Here is an 11,799-nt window from a genome sequence, read left to right as displayed (position 1 = left end):
ATGTGAGTAAGGAAGAGGCAGGGCATACTAGCCGAGGCGGGGGGGAGTGGAACTTACGCTGCAGACAAAGCATACAAACACACACATGCTCATTCAGTTTAAGTGACACAAGTGCTGGCACCATTCAGCACTGAGCTGACTGAGTCACTGCGCTCCGTTAGCTGGCATGCCGCAGAGGAAGAGGAGTTTCACTTTTGGAGCCTATGGAGGGTAAGAATGAATATCCTTTTAATCTATAGAACTGCTCAGCCTCTCCACAGTTTGTGTTTGTGTGATTATGAGTATTTGTCTTTGTGTTTCACTTTCTCTCTCCCTGCTTGATGACTATGCATATTCTGTGTCTCTGCCTGCATGATTGTACCATTTGTACTGGAATGCCATTACATGTATCACAGCAGCCTTTGTCTTAAATGTCTTTTAAATGACATTTTTGTGGCTTTTTGTTATAAAGCTGTTGCTGCACATACAGTACACAAAACCAAAAATATATCACTGCATAGTTTATTTGTATTCTGTATATATTTATGTGTAGTTTGTGTCTGTGTGTGATTATCTTCTTTCATGCTTGCCTCTGATATATGTAGCATTCATGTATTTGGTTTACTTCAAACAGGAAAACCATGTTTTTCTCATATTGTCACTGAATACTCGTGCCCCCCACTGTATTTACAGCATGTCACCCACTTCAGACTTTGCAGGACAATGAATGGTAGACACACAGTTAGCAGACTTAGGATTGTACTGTGTTCTTCATTAAGTGTTGGGACCGTGTGACAGACCCATCTGTCCTATTTTCATCCTGAAAATCTAGTGAAATTAATGAGGTTTAAAATGAAGTCCTGGCATGAGGAGTGTAACTGTATCAAATGGGCCATCATGTCTGGATTGTTTATTTTGTAGTGGAGCAGATGAAAGGATAACTTCCTTTTCTGTTTCCTGTTTGGCGACACCCTTGAATTACTTTGTACCGGGCCATTTCCATAGGTCAATTTGACTGCTCACATCAGTGGGCGATCTCTCATACGCTGTGCCCTCTGCATCCCTTTGACATTCACCGAAGGGAATGCAGCCCTTCTGTTCTCTGCCAATCTGTCTGTCTGTCTTTGACACAGCATGCTCTATAATTTTGTCATCAATTCTTGATGGAACTGCCACTTAATTTGAGTTGTCGTATATTAGTTAGCAGTTCATAGCCCTTTCCTTTTGCTATTACACTTTTTGTTGGCAGCGGTGGGTGTTGTAATTTGGCAGAAGAAAGGTTTCTTAGTCAAGTGTAAACAGTGTTGTAACACTGAGCTTTTGTATCCTTTTCTTGACAAGTATCTACTTTTAACAAAACTAACGTCACATGCCTGTTGTATGTGATGTGGGACATAGAAGCTGTTGACTCTGTAGCTCACGGTGCCTCTTATTAAATAATGAAATAAACACAGCTACTATATGAACTGAATTCCCACCAGTAAGCCCAGTAGCAAGGCCTTCAGGCAACCAGAACAATATGTTGGAGTGTCTCCTAGAAAGGTTGTAAGAATGCATGTCAGTCTTTTTCAGAAACAACCAAGCGGGAAAAACCACATTGTTTTGAAGTCAGTGCAGGCCTGAATTAGGGCTGGTATTCTCTGGTCAGCTGATTTGATAATGTCAGTACTTCTAGTAAACAGGACTCTTTGGAGAAAAGGTTTTTCCCAGTGTGACCCACGGTGCTGGGATCATTATAGCATTGTGCGATTATGTTACATTGGTCATATTTACCTCATTAAGAGCCTCCAGTTGACCATGTTTCATTTTGCTCTGTGTAGTTTGTGGTGCCAACAAGACAGCATTTGAACTGTCTTAAAAAGATCAGTTATTTTTACACCTGGTGCTGTTTTTCATTAAAAGGGAGGCTTTTATTTATATTAGAGTTTTGATGATCCACTGTCCAGGGCCTATTGTAATGAGTATTGTTCCATGGACAAGAGGAAAACAACACAGAGAGGGTATTTTTTGCATGACAAAAGTTGATTAGACAACAGGGCAGAGTCACTTTAGAACAGGCCATTCAAGCACCTTACCGAGGGCAGTGGCAAAACAAACGGGAGATGCAGGGCAACCAGAGGGCTCTTCATATGCAGTCAGTCCACCATGCATATTTACTTTGACATTCACATTGCCATTCATATTCATATTCATAATGGAAAGCCATCTGTGGCAGAACAATGAGAAGCTTCAGTTCATTACCTGCTAAGTGTTTGCTTATTTTTTCCACAGTAAGAGAATAAAAAATTTAAAAGGGCTTTTTATCACAGTCTTGCACTTTTAAGTCCAGCTTTGCCTGCTCCAAACAGATGTGTTGCTGCAGTAATTTCAGACAGTTTCACTGCAACTCCATGCTTCATAACACAGTAACTCCTCAACAAATGATACAGAAAATAATACCACAACAAAGAAAAAGAAGGCTTACTAAATTACAATAAGGCTGCAAGCCCTGTAGTACAGCGTGCACATGTGTGTTTAGGTTTGACGTTTTTTTTTTTACTTGATGGAAATACAGTAAATATCTATAATATTACCCATTCCTTGTCTAATTAGTTCACTTATGGCTGCTTCTTTTGTCTTCCAGTCTCTCTTTAAGAAACAAACTGTCTGTATCTCCCTGTACAGCAGAAGGTTCTGGCACAGCTTCACCCACTGTGAAGGTGCACAGACAAGGAAAAAACAAACTGGAAACCAAACACCACAAGTGCTACTGGACTTTTTGTTTTCCAGTTTGTATCTCAGTGTGCAACAGGTTTTATCGGACAAGCAGGTCACAGCCAGCCGTAGGCCTGTGCCAATAAACCATGTAGCTGCAATGAAAGCCCTCTAACATTTTACTGATAAAAAGGTTTTCATGTGAAGCTGCTGAACAGTTCACTGTATATTAACACAGTAATTAATTACAGCTATGATGGCATACAAAGGAGAGCAGGTTATAAAGCTACAACAGTACTGACATGCAACTTTTGATAACAGCTGACCCAGTGAGTTCACTGTAATGTAGGCTCAGCTAGACTGATTGGAATATCTTAATGTTGTTAGTAGAGTGTTGTCAAAACAACACTTGTTTTCTTGGGGTGCAGCCATATACATAATAACATAATATACACAATAATGTTAAAATGACATTACAGTCTATCACATCACATGATGTTTGCTGGATGTGATAGATATCACAGTGCCTCCTACCAGTCAGTATAGCTGTGGTACCAGAGTGTGTGTGTATGTTTTCAGATTCACTGTATGCTACTGTACTGTAGCTAAATGAGGACATTCAGCCACTTTATGTTCATTTCTCTGTCAATGGGCTCATTTAGCCCACACTAGGTCAAGATGCAGTATACAGTCTAGATTTGGTCACGTTCAGAATTGTTTGACAGTGTCTCTTTTCACTGAAATTGCTCAGTTTTGCTCATGGCCTTGTGTCTCTGTTTATCTGTTTTTGACAGGTGCTGTCCTGAAGCACTTTCATAGCTAACTGCAGATTCAGATACAAGAAAATGTGCTGCTGTAGGTGTTAATGTGAGAAAGACCTTAGTCAGAATATACTAAACAGACTCACATTCAGCCTTTTGCCTCTTGTTTTTGCTGAGCAAAACATTTTGCTTCCATCTGAAATGTCTCAACAAATATTTAATGGATTGCCTTCAACATGTTCCCTAGAGTATTAATCCTTCTGACTTTTGATATCACCTGACTTGGATTTTTAACAAAATATCTTGTCAAGTATTGCATCAATAAACAAAGTAATGCCTGCACTCGGACTTTAAGCCATAAAATGTATTTCAAAAGATCACATTTTGATCCTGGTTGGAGCTTTTTGAACTCAGTTTGCGCCTTGGCGTCAGTGTGCAGGCATTACTTTTTCCATTGATGCTGTTGGCTTTTAAACAGCCTCTCACCCATACATGTGTATAATTACACCTCTACATGTGTTTGATGGATGCCTTGAAATTTAGTAATCACATGTTCCCCTCAGGATGAATTGTAATTACATGGGTACACCCTTAACTTTACCACCTCCACCATTAGGTCAACATTTCAAACGGTCCAGTGGTTTATGACCAGATACCTGTAGAACTAATGACATTCCCATCAGCCTCCGCTTTGCTTTCTGTTTAGTGTTAATTAGCAAATGTTAGCATGCTAACATGCTACACTAAGATGATGGCATGCCAAAGATTATATCTCCAAAACATCAGCCCGTTAGCACTAGCACTGTGAACATGTTAGCATGCTGATGGCTCAAAGCACCAACAGCCTGACAGAGATGTTAGCATGCTACATCTGTATGGGCTTTAGTGAATGGTTAATTACAGTGTGTGCAAAACCTTTTATCAAAGGTGTATTCTGTATCAGATGGACCACAGGTAGATGTGGCTGTTTTGGTTAGAGAGTAACAAACCCCAAACTGAACAGTGACCAAGAAAGAATAAATCAAATCAAAATCAAATCAAATCCAATCAAATCAAGGATGTAAGTCAACATGTTCTCATCTCATGCTGGGTGAACTGTAACACTGACCTTATATTTTAGTATTATTGCTTTGTCCACTAAAGAATACTGATATTAGGAGGTTATTTTCTAGTGCGCTTAAATTCTTTGGTGTTTCAGTTACAGCCCTCGGTATTTTGAAATAATTTGGTAAGAGATATGTTGGTTTCCATCTGGATGATGCCAGATTTATATTTCAAAATTTGCAAGGCAAGAGATGCATTTGTTTAAAGCTGGATTTCTTCTGGTGACCTACTTGCTGACTTGATAGCCCACAGCCGAAGAAGATGCTTAAAGGTTTAGTAGGGAAGCAGGGCATTACAAGTCGCACTCAAAGTCAAATTAAGCTGAACAAACTAATTGCCAAGGGACACAGCTGCTGACACAGTGATAGAAGACTCACCTTGAGCCTTTCTATCCTTTTCTGGTGTTCATTTCTATGGCAACCAGTTTATACCTAGGCAAGAGCATAGAACAAGCATGAAAAGCAATTTGCTAGTATTTGGCTACCACCTGCTGAGCTGTCAAATCAAGTCATATTTCATTTCCAGTATATAGCCAAATATCACAAATCACACATTTGCCTCAAGGGGGTTTACAATCTGCACAGCATTCGACACCGGCTTACATCCTCGACTCACCTGTAGATCTTCTGTGCTACTGTGCTTCACTAAATGCGTTGGTTCAGTCTTTTTTTAAAGTAAAAACTGGGATACACACACTGTGAGGTATAAATGCGCAAATATGACTAATGGCCCTTAAATTCATTAGCACATTTTTAAATTATAGCCCACTTGTGTCCACTCTAACCATTGTTTTCTCAGGGAAGGACAGAGTAGTGTTTGTTTTGCTGATAAGGTTGAGAGTTTTTCACATTTTGCTGTTGTCAGCTCTTTTGCTTTTTCTTTATCAGTGCTCGGTCCCGCTCAGTCCAGACTTACTTTTCTTTAATATAGGCTTGTCTTTACTATGCCTCTCAGGGATGAGTTAAAGCTGCAGTATGTAACTGTTTGTCAAATGTTTTTCCTTTAGAAATATTTTCCAAAACTTGTCTTAATGTGGAGAGATGCTGTCGAAGCCTCCTGTGACCCAGACTCATCAAACAGCAGTGGCATTACATAAACACATCTTTGGCAAAGAGTAAAAGTATTTTTGATAGGAAGTCTCAGCTCCTGGGTATAAAGTTCTGTCTTTGCAGCTGAAGGAACATTTCCTGTACTGGTTTTGATATTTCAATGTGGGGCTTTTCTCCAATAATCTCAACATGTCCTGGTTCATTTCACTTTACGCTATGAAACTTGAGAATGGATGAACAGTGAAGGGAGAGGTTTCGAAAATGTTATTCTGAGTGATGTAGATGACTTTGAAAAGAGCTTCCTCCTCCTCACACTTAGTTTCGTAAGAGCAGAGTTGACAGCCCGTAAGTATTTTGGTCTTCACCCAAGCACTAGTGTGTCTTCCGCTTCAGAAGGAGTACTGTTTACACCTGTCTGTCAGAGCTAGAGAAAATAGCACCCATTGTTGATTTGTAACAGAACAGCACCACCATATCCAGCTCAGTGCTGTTTTATCACAAGGCATCCTGGGATCAAAAACAGTGAGTGAGCTTGAGGAGCATCAGGCAATAGCCTGCTGTAACAACACAAGTCTGCTGATTTGTGACTCCACATATAGTGAACAAATACCCCCACCCCCAACCCCCAGGCCTCTTTCCTCTCACTAACACTGTTTTCTCAGAAAGAGGAAGCTTTAGACTTTCATTTATCCTTGGAGAATTTCTCACAATAAAAGAGAAACCATTTTTACTTGTGGTTCTTGTGTTACCACCTTCTGGATGAATTCATTATATATGAATGAAAACAAAAGTTCCTTCTATAGTTTGACTCACAATTTTGACTTTATGGTTTGTTAGAAGCATGACTCAACAACTCAACTCACCAAATGTCAGATGGATGGTGATGAAATTTGACATTAATAATCCCTGGAGGGCAAATTCTAATGACCCTGGTAATCCCCTGACTCTTCCATTAATACTCACAGCAGCTTGGACGTATTTCAACAGCTATTGGATGATTTGCCTAAAAAGTAGGTGCAGACATTTATGTTTTCTTCAAAATTAATTAAAAGTGTAATTAATACATTTGGTCATCTCTTATTGTTTGATCTAGTGCCACCAACAGGTCAAAATTTTAGGTTGCTGTGTCATGCAAACTGATCATGTACAGGCAAAGATGAGAAAAGGGTCTGAGCTCTGGCAGCGCTATAATGAGACACAGGGTAGATGACAGGCACAGGTATGAAGGATGAACACAGTCATAGAAGGCAAGGTCAACAGCAAGACGGAAAAGAAATAACAAAAAATCAATCTGCTAGAATTGAGGTTTGTTGTATATTATATATCTCCTCTCTGCTGTTTGGTGGTGTATCATTCTGAGGGGTCAGTAACTGCTGTTTGGTGGTGTATCATTCTGAGAATTTCTGAGGGGTCAGTAAACGGACGGTTCCAGTGGCAGCGGCATGAATATGAAACATTCCCTTGCCCCTGTGTCACCACCACCAGCCATCACAAGAGACAGGCCAACAGCCACGAGTCATTCACTGTCATCACAATCAGCTTTTTATGTTATTGATAGTATGCTGAGGTAAGAGAAGCCGGTATGTGTTTGTGTGTGTGATTGTTTTAGATTGATTTTTTCTACTACTTTTTCACTTGTCAGACATGAGGCTGAGATTTCTTCTGCACACACAGTGCCATCTGTTGACAGAAGGACTCTGGTCTCATCCGAGGAGCTGCCAGTACCGCCTCTTCTAGGTGTTTTCATTGGTCACCGCACCGACTCTGTGTATCCATAGTGGCATGATGACAGAAGACTGACTTTTACGGTCTCTTTTTTAATCTGACAAATGAATGTAGCATTAATGTGTTTGTTTGCAGGAGTTATTAGAATTTTGCTGATTTAAGACGTTGTTTTCATAGACTTCCTGAAACAAAGGCCAGTGTGTTACGAGCATTAGGTAAAATATTTCACTAGTTTGGTTTGTAACAGCTGTGTTTCATTTGTATTTGTTTCAGGGTGGACAAGACATTCACCAAGGCCAGAAGCAAATGGTGAGTTTTCCTTTAGCTTTTACTTTTGTCAGTAAATCAAGTAAATTATGATAGGGCAGGACTGCCACACATTTTAAAAAAGCCTTCTAATGTTTTTTGTAGTGTTTCAGTTTAATAAGCAAACAGTGGATTGCAGTTCATACGGCTTGTGCAGCTATCTACGGTGCTTTTCAGTGTCACCAGCTCAGACTTGCCTTGTAGGTTTTAAACGTGAATCGGTCACTGAGTACAGTGTAGGTAAGACGACTGAATCAGTAAAAGGCAGATGGGCAGCAGAAAGAGAACAGACACCCAGACCATCCTGCCATCTCTGTAGTCCTGGCAAGGTCGAAGTGCGGCTGTGAAGACAGGCAGGGAGCTGAGCCCCTCCTGCCACTGCAGATAGATCGCTTCATTTGTCTGGTCCTCAGCTCCTTCTGTCTGACTGCAGCAGGTTAAACACAGTATCATCACTCCTTTCCTCTGCTATACAAGTACACAAGGATTTCTCTTAGCAACCATGCCTGCATTACTCAGCAGTGGCTGGGCTGAGACTGCAGTTTGGCTGCTTCTACAACAGGCTGCTCTTTATGGTAAAGCACAAAACAAGAGAAAGCGGAACAAAGTAAAGATGAAGAGGAGAATGTAAACAGCACAGGAAATAAAAGACCTGGGTGTGATGGAGAGGCAGAAGGATAAAGGAAGTGAGTGGATGAGGTGACATGACAGAAAAGAACAGTCGAGTGCGATGTCTGCAAAACACAATATCTTCAGAACGCAGTCACACTCAGTTCCCTCATGTTAAAGGGCCTTCTTCCATTGGCCACTGTGGTCATACACAATAAACAGATGATCCTCAAGCCCTGTCTCCGCTCTCTCCAGGGGAGGCTTGTAATTGGATGTAATCCTGACTTGCTAAGCTCCCCTGATGGGAGAAAATGGGAGAAGAGTGTTAGTGTGGATAATGGCTATACTAGTTGTTGTATAAGAGCCTTTCACTTTGTCTCTGCACCGATATAAACAATAATCCAGTTCACTGCCTCTCTGGCAGAATGGATTTTTGTTTGTATAACATTCGGCCCGTTCTTGAAAACAACTTTGCCACCGATCCCACTGTCTCATCCATGCTTCAGCTCACCTGGCCTGCATCCAGGATGACCTTTAGGTGCTGCTGTTTCCATTAAGGAAAATTTCAGACTAGACATTAACAGCTATCTTTTAAAATGTGTGTGTTTTGCTCAGTGGGTGAAGGCATTCCTAAAACAGGTTACTCAAGCACTGCTTACTATTTATTACAGATTGTTAAAATGTGATTCCTCATGCTATTTTTATGATGCTGTCTAAATTTCAGCCTTATTTTAGCCTTTGTGTTCTACTTCTGACCATAAACACTTAAGAGTGGTCAGTGTAACCGCTCCTCTGTTTGTGTCCACTGATTTCCCACGAGATGTCACTCTGCATCATCCTCTGTCTGCATCCTCTGCACATGCGCTCAGCACTCAGCAGGCTGAGTGTCAGCTTGCTAGTGCATGCTCGGCAGTGTGCGTCAAGCTGAGCTGTCTGGGAGAGCGGGGATTTTTTTCTCAATCAGGCTAGACGGTCTCTCTGTGAGTCTCCTGTTGTCTGACTAAATATAGCACCAAAGTGACAAGCTCACCCCTGGTTCTACCCATCTCAGTAATCCAAATCCACCACCCAGGACTGGCACAAGATGCCTTAAAGACACATAAAGTTCAAATGACAGCAGGATATTGGAGGTTGAGACAAGCACCAGACAACTGTGACAGGACAGTCCCCTTTATACTTTATCTGATTCTTAAAGCTTTTCTGTGGCAAAGCTGTTCTCCCATTTTTAAAAAGTTCTCTTCTTTGCCTTCAGACAGTCTACTGCAGCAGTATCTTATGGTTTCAAAGACCGGGCTTCTGGTTTTGAAGAGACAGCTGAGGCCCTTATTCCTTATGTTTTTGGATGGGTATATTCCCAAGTATACTGTATGTTTGAGGATGTTTATATGCCACATGGAACCTCTTTATTACAAGCCACAGGGAGGAAGCGCGTGAGTGGGACTTTCTATTCCTGCTTTTGTCTCTAAATTTTTGTGAGATCATGTAGTTCTGCAGTTTGTTTGTTCTTCTTCTTTTGATTGATAACACATCATAGACCAAACCGTACGAAGTTTAATAGCACTGAATACACTAGTACCTCTTAATGTCAAAGAAATCCTCCCACAGTAACCCTCTGTTGTTGAAAAGGCACATCTGCATGATTGTGATTTCCCTGAGGTGGTGTGGGTATCCAAGGAAATCAGAACACTGACAGTGTGAGAGATAAGCAAGCTGTAAATCAGGACCCGCTGGTAGACATGGTGAACATGATTTATAGAAAAGCACCTGCTGTACCTGGCTTGTTAATGCATATTGAATATGATTAACTGTGAGAGGATGCGTCGGCTCAAAAGAACCCATCAAGGAACCTCTTCATGCACCACACCCAGCAGATAGTTTATTATTTAGAATTCCTCTAGCATTTGATTGAATAGCCATTTTGTCAGTGTTTTCTATTTCTGTAGCAGTATAATGTGCTCATACCTTCAAGCAAGTGAGTTCTAGTTTAGATAAGACATACTGAACAGGATTTCCATGTCTGTTTGTATACAGTAACTTTTAGAGGTGTGGTTCCCTGGGGAACAAACAGACGTATGTACTTTCTGAAATTTGTCCAGTACTGGCTTTTCTCTGATCGCAGCAGTAGCAATTTTTCTAGCTAGAGGACAAAAAGTGCTGATGACTTTGTATTTTCCAAAACAAACTGGTCATAGTCATGAAGTAGTTTTTGTTAATTCTCTGTGGCACCTGAAAACACCTGAAAAAAACGCCAAAGGTCATATAAAATGTTATTTATATTTGTGAGATGACCTACCACCAAAATAAAATGTTTTTTTGAGGAAATCAGATGTTTTAATCTTGAAAAATTGTTTTTCTCCATGTTTAAAGGGCTCATACTGCAGTCACATATATATAAAACAATTAACTAATATAAACACTGTTCAGAAAAATATTTTTACACCAGAGACAATCATACTTCCATTTGTCTAAAGCCTTCAGGTCAGTTTCAGAGGGCTGGGGGAGGATGGCCCAGAGATCAGAGCAATTCCAGGGTCTATTTATGTGGTAATTCCTTACACGTGCTCCTTGTATGTCTAATTGTTGGAGAACAGATGGCAGGAGAAGGTAGCAGGTGCTGCTTCTTCACAACGAAAGTTCTTCTGTGTCATCACATTTCACGGTGATGACACAGAGGAAACAAAGTCACGAGGCAGCACAGCTGAATGTGTCGCTGTCTGACCTCTGAAATACATTTTCACACTCATTATAAACAGTGTACAGTGTAAATAACTTTGGGAATTGCTGACAGCGATTAAAAATTAGCTGAGGTCAAACCTCTGGTTGACAAGAAAGCAAGATATAAGGGTTGTATTGCCACAGGAAACCATGGGAAATGTGAGCCTTAATTCACGCCGTTGCCCTGAGCCAGTTGTGAATTGGTGCGATACAAATAAATTTATTTATTTAGCCATTTATTTTAAAGCGACAATAGGACATGACTCTAGAAATGGTCGTTTTGGATGTCAGTTCACTTCTTTAGTCTCAGTTAGACTGCCCTGAGATTTAACGCCAGTAAAGAAATCGTACTGACTCTGATGATCCCTTTGGTGACTCATTTGTGATTTTTAATGACATATAGCATCTTTAGCCTTTTTATTTTTCATCTTCCGCAATATCAGAACAAAATTTACATATGTAGTGCAAATAACCAGTTGTTAGCATGATACCAAACTATGCTAGTAAACATTATACCTGCTAAATATCACATGATAGCATTCATATTGTTAGCATGTTTGCATGCTAATGTTAGCACTGAAAGTAATGCTGCTTTGTCTAAGCGCAGTCTCTCAGAGCCACCAGCAGCCTATTATCTGCTAAACAATTTACTCTCAGTATAACTGTGGGATAGCAAAACTGCAATGGAAACAAATGGTTCCACTATGTCAATACATTAGTAATTTTCATGTTAAAACAAGATTCAAAGGTCTGATATAACAAGCGCAAATAATTATTTACCACTTTCTTTGTTTCTCAGTGGTTACCTCCAAACCCAGCTGGGTTACAAGGAGAGAAAATCTACTGTGAGAAAAAGA

The 11,799-nt window shown here is 40.4% G+C and overlaps 1 protein-coding gene across 1 annotated transcript in view; it reads left to right on the top strand.

Moving 5' to 3' along the window:
• Positions 1 to 11,799, top strand: part of LOC109966750 (rap1 GTPase-activating protein 1-like) — a 35,779-nt gene continuing 23,980 nt past the window's right edge. Inside the window, 2 exon segments of the mRNA XM_020611861.1 lie at positions 1 to 210; positions 7,586 to 7,621. Of these exon segments, the coding sequence (XP_020467517.1) occupies positions 167 to 210; positions 7,586 to 7,621 (80 nt within the window). The 5' untranslated portion in view covers positions 1 to 166.

The sequence above is a fragment of the Monopterus albus genome, unplaced genomic scaffold (genome assembly GCF_001952655.1).
Source record: "Monopterus albus unplaced genomic scaffold, M_albus_1.0 scaffold118.1, whole genome shotgun sequence".
Taxonomy (NCBI): domain Eukaryota; kingdom Metazoa; phylum Chordata; class Actinopteri; order Synbranchiformes; family Synbranchidae; genus Monopterus; species Monopterus albus.
This window is presented reverse-complemented; position numbering and strand designations above follow the sequence as displayed.